This window comes from Nipponia nippon, unplaced genomic scaffold, assembly GCF_047370975.1.
Source record: "Nipponia nippon isolate SJK-2023a ecotype South Korea unplaced genomic scaffold, ASM4737097v1 scaffold_6, whole genome shotgun sequence".
NCBI classification, from domain to species: Eukaryota; Metazoa; Chordata; class Aves; order Pelecaniformes; family Threskiornithidae; genus Nipponia; species Nipponia nippon.
The window spans coordinates 67,258,576-67,272,712 of record NW_028262380.1 but is presented as its reverse complement, the minus strand read 5'-3'; the positions used below and the strand labels follow the sequence as shown (position 1 = coordinate 67,272,712).

Sequence of the window (14,137 nt, the reverse complement as noted above, 5' to 3'; positions counted from 1 at the left end):
TGACAAGAAGGAAGCACTATGTGACTGAAAAAAAGAGAGTTTATGAAGAAAATTCAGAACTTTATTGGTAAGTAAAAGGTTTAAGAAACGTACAGACAAGAACTCTCAACTATTTTTTTAATGCTAGTTTAGCTTGCTACTTTTCAGGTGAAACATGGTGAATTGACTAGAAACTGGCTTACCATTTCTTCATATCTATATACACGTGTGGAATAAAGGTATTTTCATTGTCCATGTTCTGTCTCCATCCACATCCAATCTTTTAAGGCTGGTAATTCAGCTCATACAAACACAGGACTAGAAGTGACCCACAGCAACGCTAAATCCAGTCCCTTGCTGTTCGATGTGTTCAGACCTGCTCTACAGATAAGAACTACCACTTTAAATGTTCACCAGATGTATCACAAGAACTGCGTGCTGTACAGGCAATGCCTATGACTGCCCTGTAGCAATGGTTTTCCTAAAATTTAAGTCCACTGTTGGTAAGTCCCAAGAATGACAGTTGAGGACAACATTGACACCACCTAGTTTTAAGTCGTAAACAAGTCCTAGTTGTCTCGGGCCTTCAACTAACTGCTCTGCACTAACAGAGACCGTGAGAAGTAAAATTCAGAGCTTTGCTCCACATCTCCCATCCCTTATCTTGCTCCCTCCCATGCCCACGACACAGCTTACCTTCTTTCTCTGTGGAGCCTGGCAGGTTGCCTGCTCCGCAGAACAACCACATGCAGGGCCCTGGAGCGCAGATCTTTTCTAAAAAAGGCAGAGTTCATTTGGTCTTGTCCTACTTTGGGGACAAGAACAGGACATAGCATTGTTTACTAATTATGAAATGTTTGGAAGCTGTTCGTCTGTATTTTCCTTCTCTAAAGCATGAATGCAGCTCTTCCAGGCTTTTACAGCTGTGGGTATTGTATATGCCTTCACTTTTGAGAAACAAACGAGTACCACTTAAAAATATCAGGCCAACATTTTGAACAAGATGAAAATAGCACATATGGAGGGGGAACATGAGTCTAAATGAAACACAGTGGTAGTTAAACTGTAATCCACAGCAAACTTAATTACTACTCTATAATATTATAAGAGGGGGGAAGTCTACAAACATTTTGAGAGCAGTGACCTGAAGGAAAAAACTGAGAACAGGCAAACTGAATGACACTAGAATCAACCTCTGATAGATAAAAGACATGCTAGAAAAACATAAAAACTGGTAAAGCACTTGAGCTGAATGAAGTCCATGAGGATGTGCAAATATTAGTGTCAGAAAGTATCAAATATTTTATATGAGCTCTAAAGGAAGATGTAATATCTTAGGTACCAACAAGCACCCAAGCCTGCCTTCAGTTTTGAAAGAAAAGCTGTGAACTTTAAATTAGTTACAGATGGGGAACAAGCTTCTCTGAATGTAGCTTAATTATGCTTCCCAGCTAGAGGATGATAGTATGGGGAAAAAGAAAATACTAGCACCTGCAGGATGCTGGGGGTGGGGGGGAGTACAGGCAATTGTCACCTGTGGACAGTGAGGTGTAACAGGAGCTGGACTGTACCAAATACTGTAATGAGCCAGTATCTCTGGAGCTCCGTGATTCTCCAAACTTATTCAGCTGTATTTTTTTTTTTTTGTCAGAACAAATGCCAGATGGATAGCATAAATGCTTTATAGTGCCTAATTTTAAGCATAAATTAAGCAGTACTGTGTGTTGATTTGACCCATTTGTGGGAGAAGATTACTAAAAAGTGTCAATGTAAAATCCTTGCAATTCACAAGATTCAGTTCAAAGGCTGGGAAGGATATTTGTTAATCTCATACTCAGCTTTTTAATGGAACACTTCAGAAAAAAAAAATGGCCACAGAATATAATGTTTGCAACACTGAAAAAGCATACAGCTGCATACTAAAATAATTTGTTGGGTAAAGCTTGTGCTGTAAAGGAGTGCCCACCTTATGAGATATATACATGATTGCCATAATTATCATCAAATTGGTTGACAGTAGAATAAATAACGTTGGTCTGTATCATGGGTGGTCAGAGATTAGTGTCTCTGCAGTTTTGACGGATGAGAGGAGAGAGAGCATGCAGCCTAGCGGTACCTCACATATGCATAAGGCCCCTAACATCTTGCAAGCCAACAGTGATGGCACAGTCATGAGCAAGATGGGAGTTAGAAGGAAACTCTATACACCTTCTATAAAGCCATGGCAGGACTTTTCTCCTAACGGAGGTACAAGTGCTTAGACAAGAGAAGAAACTACAATACCTTGGAAGGATGCTGTTGCTAATGATGTTTTCAACAACTCAACACAGCTGCATGTTGCAAATGGTGGGAGCTGATTATCAATGCTCTGTAATAAAATGTCAATAAAACTGAAAATTCAATTCCCTAATTTCTAACCCATCTCTCCCTAACATACAGACTGGAGACACGATCAGCCACAGATCAGAGCACTGTCTTTCATAAAAATCAGGATGTTGAAGTGATCAGCCAAGAACATAAGGTAAGAGGGAACAAAGCATACGCAATGCTGGTCTATGCCTGTTGTATAAAATGACTTTAAGAGGTTATTTCCTGAGACCACGCTTGCAATGAATGTTGAGAGAAAATAACCAAAGCAAAGATAAATACACACTGTACGGACAGGATGTTGCCAGAGCTTCACATAGTCAATCTATGTCATTGTCTCTTAAAAGAGGCTACAGGAAGGCTGTAAAATTTGATGACCTTGAGTAGGGAATGGCAGAAAAGAGAGTTTTCTAAACTGCTGATATAAAACCACTTCTAATCTTAATTAGTGAAGAAAGTGCCACTCCTTTTATTGCTCATTAGATAGGTAATTTTTGTCCATTTAAATTAATGGGTTATTATTTCCCCTCAGTCTCCCATCTCAGGTTTTTTTTTTTTGTTTGTTTTTTTTTTGTTTTTTTTTAAATCACAATTCTGCCATTTCAGGGTCCAACAGTGTTTTGAACTGGTGGGTCAAGTTTAGGAAAAGATGTATTAAAAATTTTTGGTGGTAGGAATCCAGTATGTTGTCTGGGTACCAATACTAGATAAACAGTGAGAATATCAACATAATAGTGAATTTGCTTCCTTGCTTTATTATGTAAATACAAGTTAACTCTTTTTATTCTGGGAAAAAATGTGTTGTGTGTATGAATTTTTGTTGGACTGCCACTGCTCCTTTTAGCTGCAACAAGAATGGAATACATTTTTAATTCACGTGATTGAGGTAGGTGGACCAATTTTCCCTAAGGGGCCTGTCACAGTAGGACAAATCTAAATTTTAGACCTGGTGTGTTTTTGCCACTAAAAACCTCAGAGCTAAGCTAAACATTCACATTTTTTTTTTTAATTTGAATGCAAGCAACTCCACACAATGCACGCAACGCAATTACTTTACAACACTTCAGTGGAATTATAATAGGGAAATTACGTAACTATAAACAAGCATGAAAAATATTATTCTAACTTTAATCCTGAAGACAGCTACAGGACAAAATAAACAAACTATTCATGGGAGGCATACTTACTCTTGAAATGCTGCTCCAGTAATCTAAGAGAGAAGGATTGTTTGTTATTTCTTTAAAGTGCTTTTTAAAAATTCTTTTTAGATGGAGTTTTGAGTAGCATAGTAACTTATCCATTAAATAATATTAGAAAATAAATATCACAGATAATGGAAGCTAGCAGGTGGGACACTTGGCTGAAAGGCTGAAGGTTCAGGGTCTGTTCTCAATAGCACCTCCTGGTCTGCTGCCATTTCAGACAAATCATCTGCACTTTGAAGTAGCAGCTGATTAGGAGGGGCCACAGATGTTTAAGACTACCTCCAGGACCCATCATTACTGATGAACCTCCAGGTCAAGCCCCTTCTCCCCACCCCTTTCTTTACACGATTGTGTTTTCTTATTTTCCTCATCTACATGAGCAGTGAGGCCATTATCTTTGCCTTTGATCGTGAAAGTCCGTGCTTACTCACTTGAGCTCAGTGACCACTGTCAAGTGGGTAGCACACACCCTCAGTCTGGTTTCTGAAGCAAACTCTCAAGTTATTAAAAAACCTAAACTTTTTAGTTATTAACAAACCTAAATCCTACGCGATACACTGATTCTACAGACAGGAGTAAGTTTGAAAGCGAAGTGCCCACCTATTTCCACACATGACTTCTGCAGGTCAGTGCCTGGGGTCATACAGAGGAAGGTTGATAGTAACACTGCCAGCTATCTTATCTCAGCCATTTCTAGAAATCTTAGGTGCTACTTTTCAGAAGGAAGATAAAAATAGTTTTTTTTTTAGCATGAGTCTCCAAAATGTAAGTTATATCCAAAAAAGCAGCTCTATTTTGTTTCTCTGGCCAATGCAGACTAGGCTTAACTGTGGGCCCAACAGTAATGCATTTAAATTAATACCAAAGCTCATTGCTTCAAAAAGCGCAGGAACTAACACTAAATTTGCCAAAATACAGACAATTAAATAGATTGACGTTACGCTCAAATAAGACATCTAGACGTATATTCATGACTAAAATATATATCCCCCAATCAGCTAAAAAGGCCCCACCAAATCACTATGAATTACATTACTGTTAAACCATTAAAACCATGAAATTACAGCTAAATTATAAGCCTTTTGTTTTCTTCATGAGTTTCCTAACGTTCTTAACCGAAACAATTCAGCACTGAGTGGCCTTCTTAAGGTCTTGCTGCAGTACTTGTTCATGAGAGCTGTTTGCATTAGTTTCTCAAATGAAGACCTAGAGGCGAGGCCCCGCAGCCCGTGTGTTGCCTTCTGCTTCCTTCCACCGAGAGCCTGCTCTGCCCCTTCCTAAAGCCCAGGGGCGTTCCCGTGAGGTGAATCACCCACCCGCGGCGCCTCAAACCCGGCGGCCTCCCCACCCTGACGGAGGGGGGCGGGCAGCTGGTGGCCTGCTGCGACAAGCCGCTGCGGGCCGGGCCCCCCCCCGGACAAGGGGGACTTGGCTTGGGGGAGCCGGCGGCCGGCAGGGGAGCACCTGCCCGCGTCTCCCGGACGGGGACGCCCGTAGCGGCCGAGTGGGCGGCTCTCTTGCGGCCTGCAAGCCCAGGCGCGCCCCCGGCGCCCGGCCTTGTGTAAGCGCCGCCGCGGGGCGGGCGGGAGGGAGGCGGGCCCGGCCGCGGCGGGCCGCCCCGCTCGGCAGGGCGTGGGGCTGCCGGGAGCGGGGCGCCCCCCCTGCCGCGCCGGGCTCTGCCGCGCCGCCCCTGGCAGCGGGAGGGCGGATCGGCTCCGCTCGCCTCGCCTCGCCTCGCCTCTGCCCGCGCCCAGCCCTGCGCGGGGGGAGCCGCCGCCGCTGCTCGCTCTTTGTGGCCGCGGCGCCCGCCTCACCGCGCCGGGACGCCCGCCGCGCCTCGACGGCCCGGAGGTCGCTGCTGCTGTGGCGTAGCCGGGAGAGGTTGGCGGGGAGGCGAGCCCCGGCGCAGCGGTAGCCATGGGGCTGCAGCCCCTGGAATTCAGCGACTGCTACCTGGACAGCCCCTGGTTCAGGGAGCGGGTGAGAGCCCACGAGGCCGAGCTGGAAAGGACCAATAAGTTTATCAAGGAGTTGCTCAAAGATGGGAAAAACCTGATCGCCGCCACCAAAAGTGAGTGGAGGGGTGCGGCGGGGGAGACGCCGGGTCGCGGCGGGGGCGGCTGCCGGCGGCTCGGGGCCCGGCCCTTGCAGCCGCTCGCCCGGCGCCGAGAGGCTTCGCCTTGGAGCCGGCGGCGCTCGCTTTTGTGGCAGCGAGTTTTGCACTGGCTTTCTCCAGCCTCTCCCTTGGGTCCCCCACCAGCCGCTGTGGTGGACATAGGTACTTTCCCAGCCTTTGGCCGTGGAGAGGGAATAAGGGTTAGCGGCGGTAGCGCCGGCAGCAGCGCCAGGTAACTCCATTTCTTGCAACGCCTGTTGCATCTGCCCGGTCTCTTGGCCCGGCCTGGTTTATGTGTTTGGCGGTGCCGAGCCCGAGGTGAGCTGCGATGTTAAATCCGCTGAGAACTCCGTTTCAAGTTTTACCGGTGCGTTGCAAGCTGAGCGTCTGTGAATTGAATATCTCAACATAACGATGTGCCTGTATATGCATTTGTAGCCTGTGAAGAGGCTGCTGAAAACACCCCTTTGTTAAAATTTTAAGTATGTTCAGGATTACCAGACTTACAGTTCTGTGCTGACAGCACTAGTTAGCGGTTCTATGTCTTTGACCTCTTAAAATCTGATGGTGTTTTTTAATTCTGCATTTTACTCGTTGAATATACATATATATTTTTTTTCTATATTTATCGTTAGCTATGCTGTGGTTTATGTGGGAATCATGTTATTTTCCTTGAATGACCATGTGAATACATGTTCTTAGTGTAGTATTGTGGTAATATAATTTCTTCCATTTAACTTAAAATAGAGTAGTGTAGTCTCCTAAATATCTAGTAGGATGATTTACTATACCAATTATTCAAATAAAACACTAGCACAGTGCTCTGGCACTGTTCTCAAAAGCGTACTGCATCTTTGGTATTATGGAAAACTTCTGAAGGCAGGGAACCAGGCTTTCAAGATATTTCCCTTAAAGTAAACTGAGAGGAATTTGGCCAGTGTTTGAGCAGAGTAGCTGCCTGGATATTGTGAGGGTTTTAAAAACTGAGATAACTGATTTTGTGCAAATAAAGAAACATTCTTTCCTGTTTTTGTCTCTGTTTGATGTGCCTGGGTAAAAAAAAAAAGGTAGAAAATGCCATAACTAATCTCACTTGTTTGTAACTCTCACTCTTTAGCCAGTTAATATTCAGTTATTGCAAATCATGTTCCTTGAGGATTATTTGAAATCTGTGACTTGAAGAGTCAGTATAAATCATCTTGACTTGGAGTGCAAACTAAAAAAGCGTCCCTAAACTTGGATAAGAACAGTAGAGGGAAATCATTCCACTTTGCTTCTATTCCTCAAGCATCTAGACAGTATTTTGGTAACTGCCCCAAACCCGTGGTTTCTCATGTACAGTTACATATATATTACTTAATTTGAAAGTGTGGAGCTGCTGGTGGTGAGGAAAGCCCTAACTCCTATGAGGCTCCTATCCACAGCAGAATCCCGTGCTGATAACTTTGGCTCGGTGTGCAGTGCTCAGTGCGCTTGGCTGTGTGTGGTGGGAGCCAAGGGAGTGAGTGTGCCAAGCAGGGCCACCTGGCCTGAGAGTGCTTGATGAAATGCTTAGGGCTAGCCCATGAGAAATACTTAGAGAAGCTATCTGAGATCCTGCCTGGTGTTCAGGTCTAGGCAACTCCTTCCTCTATGAGATGACAGACAAATTTTCTTCTTGAGTTTAGGTGCTGTACTTTATTCTAACAAAGATCTGTGCTTCAGCATACTTGTTTGAGAAGTGGAAACAGAGGTTAGATCTTTCTTTACACATTTCAGGTTTCTGCAGTTGTCTTTCCCCTTTAGAGTGCCCTGCATGAGAGGTTTGAAGCTGAGTCGTCTTCCTCTGCCGCTGGTGAAGCAGTGCCACTGTTCAACAGACATTAAAAGACAAATTGAACCAGAGGAAACACAAGGAGGAGTTAAAAGCCACTAAACCCCCAGTGGTTGGGGTATTGGTCCTCTGTGTGTTTTCAGAAGAAAACATTGGCATCTAAATTCTTTGAGGAACCTGATTCATCTGCTGTCAGGAAACCAAATGGGATTAATATTTGTTCCAAAAACCAAGCTCGAGAAGTGGTCTAGACACAGAGCTAGCTATTCATCTCTGTCAAAACTGCATTTTTTTGCACAAAGACTGGCTTGCTGCAATCTAGAGAATGTGATAATAAAGCAGGGCATTGCGAGAGCTTACGTGACTACCTCTTAGACAACAGTTGATTACAATTTTTGGAAAATTGTTTTAGTGCTTTGAACAAAAAATGTCATCTTAATAATACCTAAAGTATTTCTGTGTTTCTAGAACCAAGTAAATTACAAAATTTACATCTATTTTAATTGATGTGTAAGCATAATAAGCTTTCCTGAATGGGCTACAAAATATAAAATGTAGCAGGCGCACTATTGTTCTTAAGTTTGTGGGAAATGAAGTGACTGCAATAGAGACTGCTTGTGTTTCCTTCCCTTAGTGCTTTCCTTATTTCACTTGTAAAGCAGCGGCTTACAAGAAATGTCCCGAGGATTCTTTAGGTGTGAATAACTGATGTGATTGAATAAATCCCACTTCCTGCTTGACAGCCAGCCTTGTAAATGACTTTGATGCTGCCTGCAGTGGGTTACATCTTGAGAGGTGGTAAGCAGGTACTGCTACCACTCCCTCTCATCACCGGAGTCACAGTGTCTCGCAGGACAAACCAGTAACGTGATGTGGATCCTCTCTTTGGCTTCTTTCCATTTGTCTCTTCAGTTGTATGGGAGTGTATTTTCCACCCAAAACTCAGGACTATGCTGCTTAAAAAAAAGAAAAAAGGAGGTATCTTTTGCATTCTGAAATTGTTGAGTTTCCAGTATGAAGCATGCTTCAAATGTATCTTTACACTTCTGAGTTTCAGTTGTTTCAAGAATCTGATAGAAAGATAAACAAGACTGACTCAAAGCTGTCTCGTTTCCTGTGTAATGGTTTGAAGCACCGAGTTGTGTAGTTCAAGCTAAATATTGGAAGAATGAATAAACAATAGGTGGTTCTTTCTTTTCTTATGACGGTTAAATATGTTAAAAAGGAGTACAGAAAGACAATTTTTTTCCACTGTTAGTGGTCAGTAAGTACAAGCAGTATACACATACGCCTTTTAAAATAGAAATGCAATATTTCTTAGGGGATTCCAGTTCAGTTAAACAAGTGAGGATCAAAATAGTTTATAAATAACTTCTGGATGGAATTAGTTGTTCTTCTGTTGAGAGAAACTGAATTTAAAGGTGCTTGATTGGAGAATCCTTATTCTGAAACGTGAAAGGAACTTGAGAGGTTTAGTTCCGAGTTCTTAAAATCTGCAAGATGAAAATTATTGGAAGCTAAAGAATACACTGGGTAAATACTACATAGTTGCTTCTGAATTCTTCTCCCTATGTTGGTCCAGCTCTTGGTCTCTTGACGAGCGTCAGATTTGTTTGGGATTTTTGAAGGTGTTTTTTTGGAGGCGATACTTTTCTGTAAATGTACAGCAGGAGCTGCCACTCTTTATGAGACCTCAGGGTAGAGTAGGAAGAGTCAGCGTGAGCCTAGGTTATGGCCCTGGGCATCGCACGGGGGGGTTTGCAAAGGGTACTTGTGAGTGTGTGCTCACAGCTATTCCAAGCGCCTGAAAGCAGAGCCTCCCATTCTTGGATTTAGGCTCGGATCAGAGCAGAATTCCGTTTGGTCAACGGTGGTGACTTTGTAACGGGCTGATGAAGACAGAAGATGGAGAAGCTGGGAAGCAGAAAAGTTGAGTTCCCTAGGAGGCTTTTGAGGGGTGGTCTGTATGCAGTGCCCATCTAAGGGAAGCCTAGACAAAGTTTGATAGGGAAAGGTGCCCCACATGGGCCTCGGCTAAAATGCATCATAAAGCCTTTCATCAAGTCAGGATCATCTACTGCCACGTGGGCACCACAGTATTCGAATACTCTTACTGCTTATACTAGAATGCAGAGCAGCCACCTTCCTCCACTGGCACCCTGAGGAACTTGCTACCCAGTGGCCCCATGTGCGTCTTTCACTGGGGTAGACCTGTCCCTCATTAGGTTGCTGTCTCTGTTTCGGCTGAGAGCAGGATAATTCCTCCTGTACCCCGAGGTTTTGGGTTGTGAGCTCAATTCTGTGAGGTCTTGGCCTTTGTATTTGGTGCAGCAGAGGAGGAAACCAGCCACCTTCGCTACCCAGTGCTGGTCTCTGCAGGCAGCTCAGTGTGCTCAGGCTTCTGGTGACTATTTTTTATTGCTAGTTTTGTTTTATGTTTTTTACAGAAGAGTTATTCCTTGTACTCCACCAGACAGAATACAAAACAAGAACGGAATTTCTTTTATCTGTAGAAAGGGTTTGTTGGAATATAAAGAGTTACTGGTAATTGTTACTGAAGAATGCTGGTTTACTCCTGGGAGTATTTCTGCATTAATGAGAAAAAAAAATAGTGAATTCTCTTTCCTTTCCTCTGAGGTGTTACTAGTCACTGTTCATTTACAAGTTTGCCATCAAGAAGTTAAGCAGAATGGGAATCTTGTTGGCAATGGTAATAAAGCCATTCCCAATCCCATCTCTGGCCTAGCAGAGTAGTTGACTGACGAACCTAATCTAAACCCAAGACCCAATCTGATGTCTGAGTTGGCCAAACCCATATTCTTTTTCTTGGCCGGTTCTCTTAGTGTGTGGTGGTGGTTGACCTCAGATACTGGCCTGGGCAGGCTTTTGGTCTGACCCGGTATGGGTATTATTATGTAACTGTAAAGGCTGTTGTAATCCACATAATAACAGCATAAAAGCCACTCGGATCGCTTGAGCCACGGTGCTTTTTTTTCTTAAGCACTAATTGTCCATTTTTTACAGCTTTCCTTGGTATAATCTGCACTTATGAAACCACTGAGCTGAACATATGCGTGCCAGCTCTCAACGTCTTAGGAATTTTCTGCAGCAGAAATGTTGTTCTACTGACGCTCCAGTACATGTCAAAGAAGTAAGGTAAAACAGTTAATTTGGACTCATTAATAACTTCTAGAAAAGAAATGGACATTCACTAAGGATTTAGAAAGAATCCAAAGACCAAGTAAAAACTAATGTCATTCTTACTTAACAAGGGGAGGGGAGCAGGGAATACTGCGAGAGGGCCTTAGTTGAACTCGTGTGCAAAGTTTCCTACATCAGCAGTGATTAGTTAGGACTATCTTAGATAGACTATCTTTGATTAATCCACCCTGAATTCAGTGAGAGCTGTAAATTAATAAATCTTCACATTTAGCGTTTTAGAAAGCCATTCTAGTTTTCAATTAGTACCTCAAAAATGAGCTTTATTTCTGTTATAAGGCATGCTTTAGGTGTGATAACAGTAAGCAAATAAATGCTCTAAGTGAACACTCTGGGATTTAAACTTGAAATATACTCTGCTAGGGCACAGTTAGATAAAAATTACTGCTAGGGCAGTACTAGATCCTGTATCGCAAAGGCTACTGAGCAGCATACACCTTTTAAAAAAAAAAAAACGCTCTGTTGGAATTCAGCTCAATAATGGAAACATTAGAAAACTTAAGGCAAACAAGTACTTTGGGGTGCATCTGATACAGCTTTCCCTTAAGAAAGAACTGCTTATAACAACATAACAGAATGTTGCTCTTCCCTTCAAGGTAATTGCCACAGCCAAGGCCTAATTAACTAAGACAGTACCTTTTTTTCTGCTTGTAGATAAAGTTGCTTCTGTATAAGGATCAGGGAAGTGCTTTCTTTTAAGAAAATACTCCGCAGAGCATTGCATTTAGCTCCACCCGAAGGAAAGCATTCATTACTGTGTCAGTAGCTATAAAAAGTGTCAAGCTCATTCTGTGGAGGATGCCAGTTTGTCATCTTGACTCACGTCTTTTCAGCTTGGATTACTAACTAGCTCCATTACCTTCTTTGTCCTGTAGATGTTCCACTGTTCATTTCTTTTCTGTATTAAAAGTAGAGCATTGTGCTAATGAACTAGAAGATGTAATTTCAGAAAATATGAATTTTCATGAGTTTACATGGATTTTCTCAGTGATAAGAGATGTAACAGGCTGTTGTTGAAGTGATGCTGTCTTTTAATCCTTTGGGGGAAATATGTCGTTTTTCAGCTTTAGATAAACTGTAAGCGGTCATTAAAGAGGACACCAGTGATTAGTGTCAGTCTTCAGGACAAAAACAATAGAAATAAGTAGAGTGGTTTGTAATTTTTAGAGTTGTCCTCTGGTAGATCATGTTGGAAAGTTTTTTCCTGCTATTTTTCTTTTTTAATGACAAGCTTTTTAGAAACATAGTATTGAATGTTATGGAACTTGAATCCATCTTAAGAAGTTGGAAAAAAAAGCATGGATTTGCCCTATAGTCTGTAAGGTGCAAACAGCTGCTTGCAATTAAAGAAAAATAGACCCACTGCTAAGGCTGCAGGTGTATGCTGTTCCTAAAATTATCCTATGCTTGCCAGCTCTGTATTGCAAAAACGTTGCAAATTTTAACAAGCAGAGCTTATGACACCAATACCAGTTCTCAAGTCAGTCTAAAATCAACTTCATACTCTTTAGTGAGGCAGAACTTCTCTTTCCGATCAGTACAGATTTTTTTATAAGGGGGCAAGGAGGGGAGACAACCTGCTCCGAAGTGCTATGTTGTTTTTTTTTTTTTCCTGATGTACAGCGAGAGGAGTAGCGTGCAGGCCAGGCGCTCTGCCCTCACTTTGGACAGGGAGCGCTTGGAAACATGCTTTGGAACGGCACAGAAGAGCTGCCTCCCACTACTTCTCTCCTCCTCCCCTGCTGTTTTTTAACATTACGTAATTAATATATATGGTTTACATTGGCTTTAGTGCTTTTGTTTCACAATACCAACTTCAGTCACTACTACAGCACTTAACATGTTAACTTAAAAAACAGAGGCTTGGCTGTTTGAGGGAGATAGTCCACAGCATGTGAATCTTGGCAATATGCCTAATGTTTTGATAGGGTGGGTTGTGGCTTTTTGAGATAATTTTTATGATTTGTTTATGTTTGATGGGGTTTCCTTTTGAGTCTAATGCCACTTTTCTGAGTTTCCAGACCAGATTTGCTGTTGTTCTATGGCAGTTGTGCTTGAGATGTTATGGCATGCTCAGTGTTTTGATCATCTTTTAAAAGTCTTCATGTTTTGAGTTGGCAAATTAAGACACTTTGAGCAGTTGAATGTTTCCCTGGAATATTTAGCGAGTGTGAAATACATGATCAGATGAGCTTGGGCTCATGCTGGCAGATTAGTTTAAGAAACTACTGTTCAGGGAATTTAACATCTCTCTCTGCTGGTGGTTGCTGCCACCCACTGTAGTTGTCAGTTTTAATCAGCACCCAAAATCGATCTTGTTGCTAAGTCAAACCCATCTTCTTTGCCAGATTTAAACTAAGCCATCACATTTTGCAATGAGTTGAGGTAGGCACATGTGCTCCATCCCAGCAGCTCCTGTGGAGGTTGTGCCCTCTGGGTGTAACTTTGATAGAAGAGAGGGCAGCTACAGTGGCTGCAATTTAAAATGCCTCATGTTATATGTTTGTGATAGATGTATGGCTGCTAGCCAAAGTGCATGTTTATGTATCTCACTGGGAAAGAGGATACTGGAAAGGGAAGTCTGTGGCTGGGTCTATACTATGCTCAAATTCTTTTTGTAAACAGACATTTTGGCAATTTTCGGCAGATGACCTCAGTGTCATGTTGTCATTTTTCCATACCTACTGGCACCTATGGACGGAGCTTCTTGCAGCCACCCTGTTCTTTGTGAATGCCTTTTACTCCTTCTGTTCCATTTTTGTTTCCTCCCCTTGTTGTTCCTTTCCCTCCTGTGTGTTTGCTCATTTTTCAGGATAAAAATAGAGAGAAAACACCCAGGCCCTTAGAAGCAATGTGGCCATCACAGGTCAAGGCCAAATCAGGAGTTCCTGTAGATCATTCATGCTGGGCTTGTCCTCTGTGAGAAAGGAGCAGAGGAAGGGAAAAATAATCTGCAGAGATGGAAAATCATAGTGTTATTAAACAGATTGTGGTTTTACTGCTGCCCACACCTTTGAATAAATGTCCTGTTGTTGCATCTTTAGTTGAGAAGATGGGGCAGGTGGGGGTTATCAGCTCATTAGGTAGGTCAGAGAGAAGGCTTTGCCTCTCAGCAGAGCTGGTTGTTACAGCTTCCCTTAGTTCTCTCCAGCTTTTGTATATACACCTGGCTTGTCGGGACTGTGTGTCCTTGAAGAGAGAAAAAAACATGCTTTGTTTAATTTGGCAAGGAAAATTGAGTATCCAGGATGAAACTGAGCAGGACTGTGTATGAGACCTGGGCCTCAGAGGATGTTCTACCGCGTGTGGTGTCCAGGAGTAGGTTCTCAGCCACTTTGTTGCTGGTGAGTGTTTTTTAGCTTTGAAATTTGTCCATTTCCTCCATTAGGCTGATTCATGTGGGCTTAGAAATGATGAATGAATTAATGGTGAAGATTC

General features: G+C 42.7%; 1 protein-coding gene across 4 annotated transcripts in view; it reads left to right on the top strand.

Annotated features, from left to right (window-relative positions):
- Positions 1 to 5,218: 5,218 nt before the first annotated feature.
- Positions 5,219 to 14,137, top strand: part of ARHGAP10 (Rho GTPase activating protein 10) — a 154,369-nt gene continuing 145,450 nt past the window's right edge. For 3 of the 4 annotated variants that reach the window (XR_015699486.1, XM_087735569.1, XM_087735568.1), the window contains exon 1: positions 5,219 to 5,622. Coding sequence is in view for 3 of the 4 variants with exons in the window: in XM_087735569.1 (XP_087591695.1) it covers positions 5,469 to 5,622 (154 nt within the window). In the remaining variant the exon portion in view is untranslated. The remainder of the gene's footprint in view (positions 5,623 to 14,137) is intronic. The other variant, XM_087735567.1, reaches the window with a different exon arrangement.